The following is a 20,275-nucleotide window of genomic DNA, read 5'->3' as shown; positions in this document are numbered from 1 at the left end:
ATGGATCAATGCCTTGTCGTGGCGAAGGGGCTTGAATAACTCAGAGAAGCTATGAGCTATGCCATGCAGGGCCACCCAAGATGGACAGGTCATAGTGGAGAGTTTTGACTAAACGTGATCCACCTGGAGAAGGAATTGGCAAGCCACTCCAGTATCCCTGCCAAGAAAACTCCATGGACAAAGACAACAGGCATATAAAAGTTATGACGCTGGAAGATGAGCCCCTCAGGTCGGAAGGCGTCCAACATGCTACTGAGGAAGAGTGGAGGACAAGTACAAGTAGATTCAGAGCTGATGAAGCGGCTGGGCCAAAGCCGAAAGGTCGCTCAGTTGCGGATATGCCTGGAAGCAAAAGAAAAGTCCAATGCTGGAAAGAAAAATATTGCATAGGAACCTGGAATGTAAGAACCATGGATGGAGGTAAGCTGGATGTGGTCAAAAATGAGATGACAAGAATAAATATTGACATCCTGGGCATCAGTGAACTAAAATGGAAGGGAATGGGTGAATTCAGTTCGGGTGACTATCATATCTACTACTGTGGGCAAGAATCCCATAGAAGAAACGGAGTGGCCCTCATAGTCAACAAAAGAGTGGCAAAAGCTGTAATGGGATGCAATCTCAAAAATGACAGAATGATCTCGATACGAATCCAAGGCAGACCTTTTAACATCACAGTAATCCAAGTTTATGCACCAACTACCGGTGCTGAAGAAACTGAAATTGACCAATTCTATGAAGACTTACAACACCTTCTAGAAATGACACCAAAGAAGGATGTTCTTCTCATTACAGGGGATTGGAATGCTAAAGTAGGGAATCAAGAGGTAAAAGGAACAACTGGCAAGTTTGGCCTTGGAGTTCAGAATGAAGCAGGTAAAAGGAACAACTGGCAAGTTTGGCCTTGGAGTTCAGAATGAAGCAGGGCAAAGGCTAATAGAGTTCTGTCAAGAGAACAAGCTGGTCATCACAAACACTCTTTTCCAACAACACAAGAGACGACTCTACACATGGATATCACCAAATGGGCAGCATCGAAATCAGATTGATTATATTCTCTGCAGCCAAAGATGGAGAAGCTCTATACAGTCAGCAAAAACAAGACCTGGAGCTGACTGTAACTCAGATCATCAGCTTCTTATAGCAAAATTCCAGCTTAAAGTGAAGAAAGTAGGAAAAACCACTGGGCCAGTAAGATACAATCTAAATCAAATCCCTTATGAATACACAGTGGAAGTGAGGAACAGGTTTAAGGATTTAGATTTGGTGGACAGAGTGCCTGAAGAACTATGGATGGAGGCTCGTAACATTATACAGGAGGCAGCAACGAAAACCATCCCAAGGAGAAGGAAATGCAAGAAAGCAAAATGGCAGTCCAACGAGGCCTTACATATAGCGGGGGAGAGGAGGCAAGCAAAATGCAAGGGAGATAGGGAAAGATACAGGAAACTGAATGCAGATTTCCAAAAAACAGCAAGGAGAGACAAGAGGGCCTTTTTAAACAAGCAATGCAAAGAAATAGAGGAAAACAACAGAATGGGGAAAACCAGAGATCTGTTCAAGAAAATTGGAGATATGAAAGGAACATTTCGTACAAAGATTACCATAATAAAGGACAAAAGTGGTAAGGACCTAACAGAAGCAGAAGACATCAAGAAGAGGTGGCAAGAATACACAGAGGAATTATACCAGAAAGATATGGAGGTCTCGTACACCCCAGATAGTGTGGTTGCTGACCTTGAGCCAGACATCTTGGAGAGTGAAGTCAAATGGGCCTTAGAAAGCACTGCTAATAACAAGGCCAGTGGAAGTGATGATATTCCAGCTGAACTATTTAAAATTTTAAAAGATGATGCTGTTAAGGTGCTACACCCAATATGCCAGCAAGTTTGGAAAACTCAGCAATGGCCAGAGGATTGGAGAAGATCAGTCTACATCCCAATTCCAAAGAAGGGCAGTGCCAAAGAATGCTCCAACTAGCGCACAATTGCACTCATTTCACACGCTAGCAGGGTTATGCTTAAAATTCTACAAGGCAGGCTCAGGCAGTATGTGGACCGAGAACTCCCAGAAGTGCAAGCTGGATTTCGAAGGGGCAGAGGAACCAGAGACCAAATAGCAAACATGCGCTGGATTATGGAGAAAGCTAGAGAGTTCCAGAAAAACGTCTACTTCTGCTTCATTGACTATGCAAAAGCCTTTGACTGTGTCGACCACAGCAAACTATGGCAAGTTCTTAAAGAAATGGGAGTGCCTGATCACCTCATCTGTCTCCTTAGAAATCTCTACGTGGGGTAAGAAGCTACAGTTAGAACTGGATATGGAACAACTGATTGGTTCAAAATTGGGAAAGGAGTACGACAAGGTTGTATATTGTCTCCCTGCTTATTTAACTTATGGTATATGCAGAATTCATCATGTGAAAGGCTGGACTGGATGAATCCCAAGCCGGAATTAAGATTGCCGGAAGAAATATCAACAACCTCAGGTATGCAGATGACACAACCTTGATGGCAGAAAGCGAGGAGGAATTAAAGAACCTTTTAATGAGGGTGAAAGAGGAGAGCGCAAAATATGGTCTGAAGCTCAACATCAAAAAAACCAAGATCATGGCCACTGTTCCCATCACCTCCTGGCAAATAGAAGGGGAAGAAATGGAGGTAGTGAGAGATTTTACTTTCTTGGGCTCGTTGATCACTGCAGATGGTGACAGCAGTCACGAAATTAAAAGACGCCTGCTTCTTGGGAGAAAAGCAATGACAAACCTAGACAGCATCTTAAAAAGCAGAGACATCACCTGTGAGGAGTAACAAGTAACCAAAGAGTGGTTCTGTATAGCACTGTGTTCTGTATAGCACTGTGTTCTGTATAGCACCTGACCACTGAGGAATATCATGTTACAGAATGTGCCAGAAGTGTTTCTGTATGTTTCAGTTGGTTTCGTTTCTGCCTGGGAGACGGTCGCAAGATGTCTGCGCTCTCACCAGGTTGTTTGTTATTTTCTCTCTAGAATAAACTTAAGTAGTTATTAGAACACTTTGGACTCTGTGTGTTCTTAAGAGGCTTTTTATCCAACGGCTATACAAGCTTTCGCTGTGTGAGAAGAAGAAGAACTCTGCTGTGTGTGTTTTACTGCCAGCCCGGATCTACGGAAGCAGAGAAGCGCTAGAGGAAGCGCGCCGGGCGATAATCAGTGGCTCCTAATTGAGTCATAAACAACTCAAAGGAGTCCTATACCCGTCACAGGTTATGGGTCATAGAACCTAATCAATCACCAAAGCAATTAAAGGTGATTGCAGCTGTAAAAGCCGTGGAGAAAGCCGGTGTAAAGAGCTAGCTGGGAGAAACCTGTTGTTTTGCAGTCGGCAATCAACAGATGCACTCGCTAGCAGAAAGACCCTGGACCAGAAAGCTGGGATCCGCAGTCTACCCGGAGGAGCAACGTCAGCTATTCTGAGTGAGTACACGGACACGGAGCCCGGGGGTGGACAAGATGGCGGAGCAGCTACAGGAGTCATTTGTCGTGCCGTTCCAGAGGTTGAATGGCGACAACTATGCAGAGTGGAGAGAAAGGGCCAGAATGTGGTTGCTGGGAAAGGATTTATGGACTTGTGTGTTAAATCCTCCAACCCCTGTCGCTGATAATTCAGCAGCTGAAGCACAGAGGTTTGCAGCAGAAACCAGGAAAGACAATAAGGCTCTATGTGCCATTGCCATGAGCTGTGATGCTACGCAACTGCCCTATGTGCAAAATGCTGAAAATGCCAAGCAAGCCTGGGACAGTTTGGAAAGGGTCCATCAGAGAAAAACAGCTGGAGCTAAGCTGCATGCTATGAGGCATCTCTTTGAGTTGAGACTGAGACCAGGGCAACCCATTAAGGAGCACATTGCCAATGTGATTGATGCATTCCATAAGCTGCAGCGGCATGAGATTGTGTTCAAAGAGAAGGAAAAAGTTTATATTTTGCTGTCTAGTTTGGGAAACGCCTATGAACATTTGTGTTTAACATTTGAGACAATGCCTGAAGCTGAACTCACGATTGCTTACGTTTCTGGGCGTTTGGCGGATGAGGAACTGAGACGCCAGAAAGAATCGGCTGAGAAGGGGGGCCGTGGGCGCAGAGAAGCCAGTGGGGGTGCAGTAAAAAGCACTGAGGAATCCACTGTGAGTGCGTGCGCAACAAGGCTTTGTTATCGGTGCCAGCAGCCTGGGCACGTAGCGAGATTTTGCCCAGCTCCGGAAGCAGCCAAGGTCACTCAGCCAGGTGGCAGGCAACCCAGCGGACGTGGTCGTGGGACCAGCCAGCAGCGCCGAGGCAGAGGATGTGGGGAAACTCCAGATAAGCCTGTCAGCCATCTTTCTGCTGCCTTAGCAACGGTTCGAAACAGAGGACAGGACAGTTTCACTTTTATTATCGACTCAGGCAGCACCCATCATCTTGTACCGCCTTCAGGACAGATCCTGAACTGCAGGCCACTTGAAGATGAAAAAAGCCTGCATCTTGCTGATGGTTCTTCTGGAACAATTAAAAGCAAGGGTGTTTTTTATATGCAATGCTTAGACACTAACCTTGATGTTTATGTTGTACCAGGCATGGAGAATGGTCTTTTAAGTGTGTCTTGCTTATTGCGTGAGGGCTTTGAAATAAGTTTTGCCAATGGTGTTTGCAAAATTGCCAGAGATGGGGCTGAGCTGGTAAGCGTTACTGTTGGGTCTGATGGTCTGTTTGTCCTAGATGGGAGGGGGCAAGCAGGTGGAAGTAACACTGGTGATGCTCAGGCTAAAAGTGCCAATACCCCAAAGGGCACAGAGGGCGCTATCCATAAGGATTGTATTCATGCTTGGCACAGAAAATATTGTCACATGTCTTTTCCTTATGTGAAAAAAGCCCCTGATTTTGTCAAAGGTTGCAGGTTCAAGCCATGTCAAAAACACCTGCAATGCCGCGCATGTGCGAAAGCGAAGACGAAGAGATGCTCTTATCCTAGGTCTGAGAGGAAGAGCACAAAACCATTTCAGTTAGTGCACATGGATATTTCTGGGCCTATGTCAACGTTAAGTTTAGGTGGTTCAAAATATGTTTTGTGTCTTCTGGATGATTTCAGCCATTTTTCTTGGGTCATAACACTGAAAGAGAAGGGGGAGGCTGCCAGAGTGATACAGGAGTGGGTAGCCGAGGTAGAACTACAGTTCTCCGTCACTGTCCAGTGTTTTCAGAGTGACAGGGCGGGAGAGTTTTTGAGTGCAGAACTACAAGGGTTTTTCCGCAGCAAGGGAATTAGGCACAGGAAAACCGCTCCTTTTAGTCCACAGGAGAATGGTTTAGCTGAAAGGAAATTTAGAATGCTGTCTGAACTGGTAGAGGCAACGTTGTTTGATGCAGGACTACCCCAGAAGTTTTGGGGAGAATGCTATAAATTTGTGAATTATTGTTCAAACCGCGCTTTTAATTCAGTTGTGGACAACACACCCTACTACATGTTGTATGGCAAAGTTCCGAAGGTGCACTATTTCAGAACTTTTGGGTGTGAGGCTTGGGTTCTAATTCCAAAGCAGAAGCGCAGAAAGGGAGGATCAAGATCCAGAAAAATGATCTTCTGTGGTTACGAACCAAACTCAAAGGCTTGGAGGTTTGTACCAGCAGAGGGGGACCAAACCCGCGTTCACATTAGCAGGAGTGCTACGTTCTGTGAACAAGAGGGCTGGAGACGCATTCATGCTAACCCCGAAGTTCTTCTTGACTGGTCTTCAGGTTTTGACCAGGAAGAGGAAACTCAGTTGGCTGATGCTGGAGTTCCAGGTGCTGCAGGACCAGATCCAGGTCAGGCAGCTGGTCCAAGTGGTGTAGCTCCTAGGGAAGTGAAGCAAGTAGTCAGAAGCGCACCGACTTCACCCCAGGTCAAGCCTGGGAAGTACAGCAAACGTGGTAGGTCACCCACTTCACCCAAAGCAAGCCCAGAGGGGGCTGCAAAGCGTAGTAAGTCTCTTGACAGTGCTGCTAGTCCGAGAGAGCCACAGTCAGAGACAAGCAGTTCGGATTTAGAGGGGGAGGATGTGGGACCAAGGCGTTCAAAACGCACCACGAAAGGTAAACCACCTGAAAGGTTTTCAGCTGTCAGTGTATGGGCGAACCTAGCAGTGTGTGAGCCTGAAAGCTTTGAAGAGGTGCAACAGTTGTCAGTGGAGGAAGCTAGTAAGTGGAAAGTTGCAATGGAGAAAGAGTTGAACTCCATGCAATCTCTTGGTGTGTATAGCCTAACACAGTTGCCAGAAGGCAAGAAAGCAGTCAGTTGTAGGTGGGTCTACAGGCTGAAACCCACAGTGACTGGAGAGCCTCAGTACAAGGCTAGATTAGTGGCTAGAGGTTTTACTCAGAAGAAAGGAATCCACTACACAGATGTCTTTAGTCCGACTTCGAGAGCGGAATCTTTCAGGATGCTTTTAGCGACTGCAGCGCAGAGAGGCCTAGTGGTCAACCACTTTGATGTGGACACCGCTTATTTGAACTCTGACCTCCAGGAGGAGTTGTACATGTTGCCTCCTCCAGGGTTTGAGAGTGACGTGCCAGGTCAGGTGTGGAAGCTGCACAAGTCGATCTACGGTCTGAAGCAATCCGCTAAAAATTGGAATTCATGTCTTGATTCTGTTTTGAAGAGCCTAGGTTTCAGGAAGAGTCTAGCTGACAGTTGTCTGTATCTCAGAGGTGAAGGAGAACAGCAAGAACTGTTGCTTGTCTATGTTGATGACTTGATTTGCTTAGCAAAGAGCCAGATGCAAGTGCAGAAGTTTGCAAAAGAGCTAGGCAAGAGGTTCAAACTCAAGAATCTAGGTGCAGTGAATGTTTATCTAGGTGTGCAGATAGACAGAACTGAGGATGGAAGTTTTTTGCTCAGTCAGAAAGGCAAGATTGAACATTTGCTTGAGAAGTTCAGAATGTCTGACTGTAAAGGGGTCAGAACACCAATGGAGACAAATTTTGTGAAAGAGTCACAAGTGAAGGACAAAGTAGCGTTTGAGAGTCCTGAAGTGTTTCAGTCAGCGCTAGGGAGTCTGTTGTATTTGTCACAATGGAGCAGACCAGATATTGCTTTTGCAGTCAATTTGCTCAGTAGAGAAGCATCGAAACCTAGCGTGCATGCTTGGAATGGCATTAAGAGAGTGCTTAGGTATTTGCAGGAGACCAAAGAGTATTGTTTGGAAATGTCAGCGCAAGGTGAGCCGCAACTCACTTGTTTTGCAGATGCTGATTGGGCCAATCAGGAGGACAGGAAGTCAGTGACTGGTTTGGTAGTCAAGTTTGGAAATGCCCTGATTGGTTGGCGGTCGCGCAGGCAAAGCCTAATAGCAATGTCTTCCACGGAAGCCGAATTCTGTGCGTTGTCTGCGACATGCACTGAATTGGAGTACTACAGATGTTTGGTCAAGGAAATCTGGGGTGATTGTAGCCAGCCCATCACTGTTTGGGGCGACAATCAACCATCTTTGAGACTGGCGGAGTCTGGACAGTTCAAGGCCAGAACCAAACACTTAGACATCCGCTTCCGAAACGTATGTCAGAGCATACAGGTAGGCTTGGTAAAGTTGAGGTATTGTCCAAGCCAAGAGAACCTAGCAGATGGGTTCACAAAACCCTTGAGTTTCCAACGGCATGGGGAATTCTGTGAAGGGTTGGTTTTGGGGTAAGTTTGGATACCCGCTATCCCCAGTGTTCAGGTGAGAGGGGGTGTGAGGAGTAACAAGTAACCAAAGAGTTAACTGTGTTCTGTATAGCACCTGACCACTGAGGAATATCATGTTACAGAATGTGCCAGAAGTGTTTCTGTATGTTTCAGTTGGTTTCGTTTCTGCCTGGGAGACGGTCGCAAGATGTCTGCGCTCTCACCAGGTTGTTTGTTATTTTCTCTCTAGAATAAACTTAAGTAGTTATTAGAACACTTTGGACTCTGTGTGTTCTTAAGAGGCTTTTTATCCAACGGCTATACAAGCTTTCGCTGTGTGAGAAGAAGAAGAACTCTGCTGTGTGTGTTTTACTGCCAGCCCGGATCTACGGAAGCAGAGAAGCGCTAGAGGAAGCGCGCCGGGCGATAATCAGTGGCTCCTAATTGAGTCATAAACAACTCAAAGGAGTCCTATACCCGTCACATCACCTTGCCTACAGGTCCGTATAGTTAAAGCTATGGTTTTCCCAGTAGTGATGTGTGGAAGTGAGAGCTGGACCATAAAGAAGGCTGATCGCCGAAGAATTGATGCTTTTGAATTATGGTGCTGGAGGAGACTCTTGAGAGTCCCATGGACTGCAAGAAGATCAAACTTATCCATTCTTAAGGAAATCAGCCCTGAGTGCTCACTGGAAGGACAGATCGTGAAGCTGAGGCTCCAATACTTTGGCCAGCTCATGAGAAGAGAAGACTCCCTGGAAAAGACCCTGATGTTGGGAAAGATTGAGGGCACAAGGAGAAGGGGACGACAGAGGACGAGATAGGACAGTGTTCTCGAAGCTACAAACATGAGTTTGACCAAACTGCGGGAGGCAGTGCAAGACAGGAGTGCCTGGCGTGCTATGGTCCATGGGGTCACGAAGAGTCGGACACGACTAAACGACTAAACAACAACAATTATTATTATTATTATTAGCTCATTTGCTCTCTTCAAGAGAGCCAAATAAGATGTATTATGTTATGTATTAGTGTATATAGTTTTCCCTCAGGTCCTCAGGTCCTTGACAGTTGTTTTAGGAGGGAACTTTGAATTATGTTTGATACATTGTTTGAGCCAGCCTCTATAAAAGCAGGCCAGCTCGGCAATGCAGTTCAGTTCTGTTCTAGCTTCCAAATAAAGAGCTGCTTTGGAGAGATTGCTGTGTCGTCTGCTATGCTTACCCACAACTTAACACTGGCGGATGGGATTGAAGAACAGCAGAGCACAGCCAGAATCGGACATGCAATGAGCGAAATCACTGAGCTGAATCACTGAGCAGAACCAATTCAGAGCTGACCGTTCCGGCTAGAGCACTGTGTTCCATCCATCGCCCTCCACGTCGGCATCAGAATCATGGCTTCATTCGTGCCTCTACCGCCGTTCGCACCAGCCTCTGAATCACGGGACACGCTCCAAGAGAAGCTCTGTACCCACTACGCGCCCAAGCCGTCTAAAATTGCTGCCCACCACGCCTTCTACCACAGGAACCAGGCCGAGGGGGAGTCCATCAGCAATTACATTGCTGCTCTCAGGAAGACCACCCTACATTGTGAGTTCCGGGACCTTGACGACGCCCTGATGGATCGAGTCGTCTGCGGAATCCGGGACATCCGTCTGTAGCAGCGCCTCCTCGCCAAGCCAGACCTCACGCTACAGAAGGCCATGGAGGAGGCCGCAGCCGCAGAAGCTCCTGAACTCTCTGCCCAGGAGATCCACAAGGCCAGCAGCCCACACTCCACTAAGAAGCCAGCTCTAACAGAAGGTGAGGCTCAATCTGCACTTCCCTCACAAGCTGCGGACATGGATCCTAGCCAAGCCACGTCAGAGGTTCAGCAGGGGCCCCCAGAGTCTAGAGCCACTGCTGTGCCTGACCATCCACCAAGTCCGCACATGGCGGTTCCTTTGGCAGTCACGTAGACAGGAAACTTGGACTCACCACCAACATCGGTGGTGCCACAGTCTCAGCAGGAATCGGCCAACCCCCTGGACACTGGTACTGGCCCTCGGCGTTCCACCAGGGTCACCAAGCAGCCATCCTACTTATGGGACTATGTCAGTAACTGTATTTGAAACGTTGCATTGTAAATAGAAGCTATGTACCTTGAAACTGTTATGCTCTTGTACCTAATTGAAACCATTACGAATGTATCTAATGCCTTTTCTCGGTGGGGAGGGGTGTTATGTATTAGGGTATATAGTTTTCCCTCAGGTCCTCAGGTCCTTGACAGTTGTTTTAGGAGGGAACTTTAGGAGGGAACTTTGAATTATGTTTGATACATTGTTTGAGCCTGCCTCTATAAAAGCAGGCCAACTCGGCAATGCAGTTCAGTTCTGTTCCAGCTTCCAAATAAAGAGCTACTTTGGAGAGATTGCTGTGTCGTCTGCAATGCTTACCCACAACTTAACATATTATCCTTCACACAATTAGGAATGGTGCAAATCCTGTGTTTACAAAGGTTATCATGTGCCACAACAGCTACTTCCATGGGCTGTTATGTGTTGTTCATACCATTCATATTTCTTTTCCTGACCTCTTAAATGACCAGGGTAAACTGCCATATACCCCAGTAAATTTTATCCAAACAACTAAAATATGAATGAAAAGTAGTGAAATTGAGTCTATTGGGCTTTTGTTGTGGTTGTTTAATGCTACCTTGAATGAAGGTTATTCTTTATAATAGAAAGTAATGCTTGTTTCTCAGATAATCAAAGAAAACAGCAGGGCCCTGCCATATGCAAACCTTTAAACTCTTGGTAGTAAACCCTCATCATTAATGAGACTATTTAGAAGCATTGTGCTTAAATTTGAATCTCATTAATTATTGATTAATGCTGTGTATACAATCTGGTAATTGACATTAATTCAGATAATAAAATGCTATGCAAATCTTCATATCCAAAGGGAGAATTTCAAAGACAAATGAGACATATTCCCTGAAGATTTTCAGAGGCAACTGAAAATGCCTTGCGTGTCTTTGAAAAATCTCCCTCACATGTATAATTGAAAAACCTAAGTTTGTCTCAAAGTCAAGTTTATAATTTCAGAGTGCTTCTGTGGGGAAACAATCACAAAGAAAACTGTCTGGGGATTCACACTGCTTTAATTCAAATGCAGACATGTTTGTTTGTTTGTGTTCCTCCACTTTTTAATCTGTGGGAATTTGCTAGGGTTGCCTTATTTTAAAGAGCAAAAAAGAGGAGACACACACTGTTGTAAGCACTCCTCCAAGCAGCCAGTGTCCATTATGCTTCGTGACTCCCCACCACCACCACCACCCCATAAGGGGCCTCAGGCTATGTTATTGTGCATTGTGACCAAAGCAACCCTCCCTCCAGCTCCCCGGCGCGCCCTCAGGCAAGGCCAAGCGTGGCGGGGAACCAGGGAGTGCGGTGCGGTGGGCGGGAATGCCAAACCCGCGCTCCGCTGGGCTGGGCTCCGCCTCCGCCCACCAGCCCTGCTTCTAGGGAGGGGCACAGCCCAGCGGAGCGCGAGTTCGCCGTTCCCGCCCGCCGCGCTGCGCCCTCCCTCCAGCTCCCCGGCGCGCCCTCTGGCAAGGCCAAGCGCGGCGGGGAACCAGAGAGCGCGGCGCGGCGGGCGGGAACGCTGAACTCGTGCTCCGCTGGGCTGGGCTCCGCCTCCGCCCACCAGCCCTGCTTCTAGGGAGGGGCACAGCCCGGTGGAGCGCGAGTTCGCCATTCCCGCCCACTTTGTGGCCCCTCCCCTTCCGTGCCTTGGCCCCTCCCCTTGCCCCCCTAGTTTTGTTCCTGGGTACGCCCATGACAGAGGTGCCTCAAACTCTTCTCCTTAACCCACACACCCGATACCCTGCCGCCGCTGCCACCCTCCTCCCAGGTCTCGCCCAGGCAGCTGGTGGAGGAGAGCCAGTGGGGAGAGAGGGAAGCTGGGTAGCGGAGGCGCAGGGCGAGTCCAGTGGCCATGCTGAGGAGACACATCGAACACCTCCTCACATTGCCCAACCTTGAGCAAGGGAGCACACATGCCTTTCTCTGTCTCTCACCTCTGAGAGACCTTGTGCCCCCCCCCTTCACTACTGCTTCCCTCTCTCTCTCTCCTCACAAACCTGGTTCCCGCCTCAACGCTGCCCACCAATTGGGGGGGGGGTGAGGGGGAGAAGGGCTGCCTGCGGCCCTGATCCCAGGGAAGAGAGCCTCCTGGTGCTGGAGCGGGCGGACCCCGGAGCAGGAGCCAAGCGCCCTGACAGCGGGCTTCCCTTCCCAAAGTAGATCTCCTTCTGGCACTTAGGGCATTGGGGCATGGCAGCAGGGGCAAGCACTTGGTCACCGCAATGGAGGGTGGCGGCAGCAGCAGCAGCCATAAGAGAGCCAGGACTCTGTCTGCTCACAGACGCCACCAAATGCATCTTCCCCAATAACATATCTAAGTATTCTGTAAAAACACTCTACCTTGTTTGTAAGAAGATTGTTTTTATCATATAACTCTGTATAGTTTTGATAAGTAGGGAATAGTTTTTCTACGAGTTTCATTTCTCCTTCACTCTCACTTATGTGACTCTGTAAGGAGAAATGGGGTTCAAAGACAATGGTCAGCATTTCAAGATATAGTAAGCTTGAACAAAAAGACACCATAACTCCCCACTCCAAACAAGTGTGTAATGGCTTTGATTCTACAGAGCACATCACTGTTAATTATGAATACCTTCTTCCATATTATCTTCCCAGGTGAAAACATAAAGATATTCTAGTCAAGGGAGTAGCCAGCTTGCAAGGAAATGACACACTGCATATATTACAGAGCTATATAAGTATCTGTGTCTCTATATAGATAGAGGCTCATTAGAGAGAGATTTGTGTGGTGGCAGGAACACATAGCCTTGGAAAAAATATCAAGGAGGGGGGAAGAGGTCAAAGGCTCACAAAATAGTGATAGGTTATTTGGGAAGGCGGGAAAGAGGGAAGAAGGAACTAGCATTGCTGGCTTTCAGCACTTCTTGATTTGTTTTCAGTGCTATTTTGTGCATGCATACTCATAAGTAAGTTCCACTGTGTTCAATAGGCCTTACTCACAGACAGGAGTGGCTCGTCCAGTAGGGCAGAAGTGTGGCAACATTCTCCTGCTTACTGACCACAACAGAGATCAGGTCTGCGTGGATTGCATCTGTAGCAGGATCCCATCTGGCACTCCTGTCAGTGCATTTGTGCAGCCCTTAACTTGCTACTGCCTCACCTTTTCCTGACTTGGTAAGCAGCAGCAACTGTGGCTCCATCCCACCAGACAAGCCACTCTTGCTCACAAATACAGCATGCAGAAAACTGCAGCTTTTGTTCCATTTGGAAGGACTCTGTGGAGTATGCATATCCCCTAAAATGGTTCAAATATTCATAAAATGGGGTTGGAATGGATGGGAAGTGTGTGTTTATCATTACAAATGATGTCATGGACACTAATCATTAGGTCTGTGACACCTGAAAAACCACATTTCACACAGCATTACAAATTGCAATAGGTGTGCAAACAAAACCTATTTTCCTAGCACAATGTATTACTGTTCAGAGTGCTGGCAAAAGTTCCCCACAAAAAGCCAGATTGAGCCCCCAGTAATAATTAACCACACTGCACTTTTATTATATAATGAAATAGTTATCACATGGCTCCCATTCCTATTTAAGTACATTTGATTCTACAGTCAGACAAATGAAGGACATTGTAAGGGACAGTCTCATGGAAATTACATTCAAAATATTCTAAATACAAAGCTTGCTGTTTCCTGATCTAAAGTTTGTGCACATGTGGAGCAAAAACTAAGCCTTCTTAGACAGCTAACTCTTCAACTCCCCTGGGCAGATCTCTTGCCATAAGAAGGATTACTCAGTGTGAGCATGAGCATGAAAAAAATTGCACTGGGTTTTCCATTTCCCATGTACCGTATATATCATGACCGCAGGGCCTAACATCAGGTCAGGGCTGGTGGCCTAAACAGAGTTGGTGTTTCCTAAGCTACAGTAGGGTTGCCATATTTCAAGAAGTAAAAATATGAACACAAAAGTTATTAAGCTTTTTCTTTGGGGGGGGGATAGCCCAAAAAGATGTCATTTGAAATTACTGCATGGATGAGTTTTCACTAAATATGATGACAAAAAACTTACCTGCACATGAAGGTCATGAATCTTTGCCAGCTTGCCAAGGCTATTAAGCAGTTCCTCTGTACAGGATGGTCCAAAGCGGGGTGTTACTATGGGGTGAACCCTTGGATACTGGTGGAAATGTCAAAGATAGGCAATAAACATTTGTGCATGTTAAATATACCTATTCTTAGCTTGTTTCTTAGACAAATTATTAAAAATGGAAACAAATTGAGCCTGTACAGATTACTTTTTCCAAGGCACACAGTTTCTGTTCTGTTGTGGCTAAACCACAATTTCAGATAGCTAAACAGTGACATCAGTTAGCAAGCACAAAGTATTCAGTATGTGCAAATTCAGGCTATAACCCATCATTCTTTACAAGGAACGTGATCCACATATGGCTTAGCTCCTTGCAGTCTCTCTGACTTCACATACCCCGCTGGCTCCAGGAATGGCAATGAGTGAAACCTCAGTTTTTTAACGTAATCCGTTCCAGAAAACTGTTTGACTTCTGAAACATTCGAAAACCAAGGCACAAAAGGTGGTCTGCAAATTTACAGGAAAAAAAATGAGAAAAACACAGTGGTACCTCAGCAGAAGCTGTTTGACTTCTGAGGCGCATTTGAAAATGGAAGCATTAACTTCTGGGGTTTCGGCGTTCAAGTTCCAAAACGTTCGTCAATGAAGATGATAAAAAAACTGAGGTATCACTGTATCGCTCTCCGTTTCAAATGATTGGGACAGATCACATAGATGGGTCTGCCTCCATCATGTCTAGTTCAGCTCAAGGGTGAGATGTGAAATCTGACAGAATCAACTGCCCAGTGTCTGTGGGTACCTTGGCACCTGTAAGGGTTCCCCTGGCTTTCTTTCTTTCTTTCTTTCAAGTTCCTATCCCTCTTAGAAAGAAAGTAAAGGTAAAGGGACCTCTGACCATTAGGTCCAGTCATGACCAACTCTGGGGTTGCAGCGCTCATCTCGCTTTATTGGCCAAGGGAGCCGGCGTACAGCTTCCAGGTCATGTGGCCAGCATGACTAAACCACTTTTGGCGAACCAGAGCAGCACACGGAAACGCCGTTTACCTTCCCGCTGTAGCGGTCCCTATTTATCTACTTTCACTTTGACGTGCTTTCGAACTGCTAGGTTGGCAGGAGCTGGGACCGAGCAATGGGAGCTCACCCCGTCACAAAATTTTAATGACCCCTAGCATATAGTCTAACCTTTTACATAGGGAAACATATTATCATTTACATAGAAATATGCATGCCCTGGGAGTACAACATGACCAGTTACTGTTCTGGGAAAGGAAAGGAAATTCCACTTACTTTCTTTTCCAGTACTCCTCTAACAAACCTGAAAGGATTGGGGTAGGAAGTTAAAATACTTATAAAATATATTAATAATAATAATAATAATAATAATAATCTAGATTTATCCATCATTTAATATGAGGTCCCAGGGAAAGTTACAACCATTAAAAAAAATAGCATTATATTTGTGCATGTCAGTCCCTCTGTGTTTCTGTATTAGGGGTGTACCTTGTATCTGTGCATTTTAATAAAGTTCTGATCTGTTTCTGAATTGCTGTGTGTCCTCTCTGCTTTGATTTGTATTCTGGGTTATGAGCATCTCTATATAAAACAAAGTTCTGTGGTCCCCAATCACTATAATGGTGTATTTTAAAATGGTTACAACTCCCTTTCCCTTCAGCCAAAGTGGATGAATTTTACAGAAACATTGAGTCCCTCCAGAGTGGATTACACATCAACCCAATTCGCCTCATTATTCAGCCCCCACATGCAGGGTACACCCCATTATGTGTACAAAAGAAATATATTTTCATATGGATCGTTTGACAATATGATCACACAGTAAATCATCACTTTTTCAGTGAGGTTAATAGGACTGTACAAATGTACAGCAGCTAAGGATTTTTATCTCAAATCTACACAAGCTGTTGGTAATTAACAGCAGACAAGTGGTCATTACTATGCTTCCTGTGACAACTAAATAGATAACATGTGAAATGAAGTGAAAACATGATTATATACTACAATGGCAGTATTTTTCTTTTAAAAAGTAAAAACTTAATTTTGGCTGTGTATCACAAACCTGAATGAATTCTATTTTTATTGCCTTATTTTTAGATGGCAAAATTGATGTTTCATTTACAATAGTTATGTCCACACAAAAATTAAGCTCTAATTTAAGATCTGTTTTTCATTCATTTCCTGATACTGTCTACCTCCCCTGCATCTCCTTTAAATAAGTTTTATTTTCTTTTAAAGTATGTAGATAAAATGAGAATTTCCTTGAAGGATTATGAAGATAGGTTAATTAACTAAATAAGCAACATTAGCTGCAGTTTTTCTTTGATACTGTGGGTGATTCACACACAAGTACCGCACATGTTGTAGCAGCTGTAAGTCCTTGATGCAGGTAAGAAACCAGGTTCCTTATCAGCCACATGTCAGGATATAGTGGATGCCACTAAAAGTCATCCTAAATGTGTGCACTAGGAACAGGCTCCTGTGCATGGTAGTGCCTGCATAGACATGAAGAAATTTCAAGGAGCCATTGGTGTACATTAGTATCGGGTCTCTCAAACATACACATAAAACACTTCTGCACTTTATTGCTAGATTCAGCTAAGATGTTTAACAATGTGCATTTAAACTTTGGTTATCCAACACTTTTAGAATAAAGCTAAACACGATAGAGAAGTTCTTTCTGTGACCCCTATCTGTCTGTGATTCCTGCATTGCAGAGGGTTGGACTAGATTGCCCTTGGGGTACCTTCCAACTCTACAATCCTATGATTCCTTTTTTCAGTTATCATAATAGTCTGCCCTTTTTCTTTTTTCTTTAATAGAACAGTTGGGCACAAGGGGCTGCGATAGGGGCAAGGAGGAATCACACCTTAGATTTCAGCAACAATCAAACAAAAGTATGAACAATAAGATAGATACTGCCATAGTTAGGCTGGAAACTCGCATGCTGAGCATAGAGAGCCAAATAGATAAAAGAATCCTCTGCTACTGGTTCCGAGTTCAACAGATGGCCAACAATAGGTTACCCAAAAAATGCCTGATTGAGCTCGTGAATGGATTACCCATCAAAAACTGGGTACATCATGCTGCACAACTGATGGGCAAATATGATTTCTCAATGACCAAGCTTAAATAACTTTCCCTACATGCTCAGAATTTTTTTAAAAAACGTACCATAAGGACAGTGGCTACTAAAAATGACTTAAATTCCATGTATTCATCCACATACGCTCCATTATATTTTAAACTTAGAGAGACCCATGAACATATGTCTTACTTCAATGAATTGACTTTTGTACAACTCCGGAAAGCTTTTACAGAGCTATGATTAAATACAATAAACTCTGTTTATAGAGATGGGAAACATAGAGGCATACCAGTAACTGATCGTGATTGTATTAGGGGATGCCCTAAACCTTACACATTATATCTTGCGCTGCCCCTTATATATTGAAGCAAGAGAACGGTTTTTGACACCTATAATGATAAGGTCCCCTGGCCAGAATCCTGCTGAAATGATTCTATATCTCCTTGCAGACATTGATAAGTATGTGACCTGGCGTGTAGCACTTTTTGCAACTGTCGCCAGGAAAATTAGAAAAAATTATATAGCCAAGATAGCTAGTAACTGTAAAGGAGTTGAATTTATTTGACCCTACCTACACCAAGCTGTATCTTTCTCACTAAACTTTGTACATAATTGTATATTGTATTATTTAATATTACTTTTTATATTAAATAATTTAATATTGATTTTAGCTTATAAATTTTATTGTCTAATGTTTCAATTTGTATTTTAAGGAGTTTCTATAGCTTTGTGCAGATTAGGTCATGTTTTGACAATGTAAATGTTTTAAGTTTTTGTATCAAACTAGCTTAAAAAGCAGAGACATCACCTTGCCGACAAAGGTCCATATAGTTAAAGCTATGGTTTTCCCAGTAGTGATGTATGGAAGTGAGAGCTGGACCATAAAGAAGGCTGATTGCTGAAGAATTGATGCTTTTGAATTATGGTGCTGGAGGAGACTCTTGAGAGTCCCATGGACTGCAAGAAGATCAAACCTATCCATTGTTAAGGAAAACAGCCCTGAGTGCTCACTGGAAGGACAGATCCTGAAGCTGAGGCTCCAATACTTTGGCCACCTCATGAGAAGAGAAGACTCCCTGGAAAAGACCCTGATGTTGGGAAAGATTGAGGGCACAAGGAGAAGGGGACAACAGAGGATGAGATGGTTGGACAGTGTTCTCGAAGCTACGAACATGAGTTTGACCAAACTGCGGGAGGCAGTGGAAGACAGGAGTGCCTGGCGTGCTATGGTCCATGGGGTCATGAAGTCGGACATGACTATATGACTAAACAACAACAATCAAACTAGTATATATTTTATTTAATGACATTGTATACATTGCAGCAGCCTTTGGCTATAAGCAATAAACTTGACTGACTGACTGATATATAGTAAGCTGTTAGAAACATGGAAGACAGAAATAGACACCTTATGCTTAAAAAAATTACAAGTGCATTAAAAAATTATTCAAGAAGAAATGTGTCTCGGTTGGTTTACTTCAAGGGTAAGTATTCTTAAGAATGTAACATGGTTATAAGAAGAGTTTGGATTTCATATCCTGCTTTATTACTACCCGAAGGAGTCTCAAAGCGGCTAACATTCTCCTTTCCCTTCCTCCCCCACAACAGACACCCTGTGAGGTGGGTGGGGCTGAGAGACTTCTAGCCCAAGTTCACCCAGCAGCTGCATGTGGAGGAGCGGAGACGTGAACCCGGTCCCCCAGATTACGAGTCTACCACTCTTAACCACTACACCACACTGGCTCTATAAAATTAGCTGTAGCAGGATACTTGGATTCTGTGGTCATAGTACAGCTCAATATTTATGTTTTAATCAAGCCTTCTATTTAACTTTTAGATTCTATGTTTTCCCTATTTCATTACTTTTAGAAAAATATGCTAATTTGTACATGAAGAAAGCATTTTACCTTTCCGTCTCCTTGACTGATTCACTGGTGGTCTCCTTGTACTGTTCAAAACTCTCATTGATGTCCATGCACACTTTACCCACAAATGCCCTCTGGCCAAATTTATCTGTAAAGAATAAAAGGGAACAAAACTCAAAACAATTCTTTCAATTCACAGTTCTGGCAAGCCTTTCTTTTTAAAACATACTAATAAAGCTCTCTTTGTAAAGACAGGCTGTTAACTCTGATCTCCACAGCTAACATGCAACCTTCATTTTGCTGAAGAAAAATAAGATGTGGTATTTAGTCTCCATCGTGCTGTTTGCAAGAAATCACACCACCCATTGCAAGAGACACCATATACAATCAGTGACACTTCATCAGAACCAGCAACCTAATTCTGGTGTTATTTAAGTTGTGGAGGCCCATCATCATTTTACCTATAATATCAGCGAGAAGCAAAGATGCATCTGTGTGAATTGTTCCAAAGTAGCAGGCTGTAGTTGTGCCATTCTTAAGTGTTCGCCTCTGGAAAAAAGAACTCAGTTTCAATTATTTGCAGAAACAGTCATGCAATGAATGCTAGACAAAATTGTTTCAGCCACAAATTTCAGGAGTTACCATAGACTACACAGATTTTTGTAATGTGCAAAAAAGTGGCAAGAGGCAATAGAATAGAAAAAGAAAGAAATGAGTTTAATGGACAAAATGTTTCTGTTAGAGCATCTTCAACTCATTTTAAAATGATTCCGTTTCTAACTTGCATGGTACATTTATAACATGTCACCCGTGTTTCTAAATTTCTACTTTGTGCTTGTTTTCCTCCCCTTGCTTTTCTCCTCCCTACTATTCTAATTCTTTTAAATATCTATTTAGTACAAAAAAGTGCAAGGTGATGTGCAAATTCCATTTCCTCCATCATTTCTCTATCTTAGCGTCTTCTTTTTTATCAGTCTGCTATTCCCTTCTGTCTCCCCACTCCTTTTTTACTGCATTTAAAACAGTTTATCATAACATACAACATAATGTTGCCACTTACATCACAGAATTTCATTTAGGCTTCATACTGACCACCACAAACCGTTCCAACAATTCAGCCTCAGGTATTGCCTGTATAAGCATGCTTATTTCTGATAACATGTTCCACTGAAGATGGCAATATTCAAGCAACTTAACTAAGCCAAATTCTACCAGAGAAAGTGTACATATACATGCACATGTGTGTAGGCCTGTGCGCACACACACACAACTGCACCTTGGGAGTCATTCACCCATCTGGGAAAGTGCTGCAGCTCACAGACACAGCTCATGCGTTGTGTGCAAATATTCCAGGCTCAATCTCCAGCATCTCCAGGTAAGACTAGGAAAGAGTTGTGTCTAAAACCCTGGAAAGCTGCTGGCTTACTAGTTATTCAAGTTGCTAATGTTTTGTTTATAAATTGTTTA

The 20,275-nt window shown here is 44.3% G+C and overlaps 1 protein-coding gene across 3 annotated transcripts in view; it reads right to left on the bottom strand.

Annotated features, from left to right (window-relative positions):
• The window catches only part of GDA (guanine deaminase), a 63,911-nt gene that overhangs the window by 24,151 nt on the left and 19,485 nt on the right, over positions 1-20,275 (bottom strand). For all 3 annotated transcript variants that reach the window (XM_035099885.3, XM_060280055.2, XM_088653352.1), the window contains exons 4-8: positions 19,270-19,357; positions 18,851-18,956; positions 15,131-15,158; positions 13,826-13,933; positions 12,125-12,232 (exon numbers count right to left, since the gene is read on the bottom strand). In XM_035099885.3, coding sequence (XP_034955776.2) covers positions 12,125-12,232; positions 13,826-13,933; positions 15,131-15,158; positions 18,851-18,956; positions 19,270-19,357 — 438 coding nt within the window. The remainder of the gene's footprint in view (positions 1-12,124; positions 12,233-13,825; positions 13,934-15,130; positions 15,159-18,850; positions 18,957-19,269; positions 19,358-20,275) is intronic.

The sequence above is a fragment of the Zootoca vivipara genome, chromosome 10 (genome assembly GCF_965207765.1).
Source record: "Zootoca vivipara chromosome 10, rZooViv2.hap1.1, whole genome shotgun sequence".
NCBI lineage: Eukaryota > Metazoa > Chordata > Lepidosauria > Squamata > Lacertidae > Zootoca > Zootoca vivipara.
The sequence above is the reverse complement of the archived record's forward strand: the minus strand, read 5'-3'. Positions and strand labels throughout refer to the sequence as shown.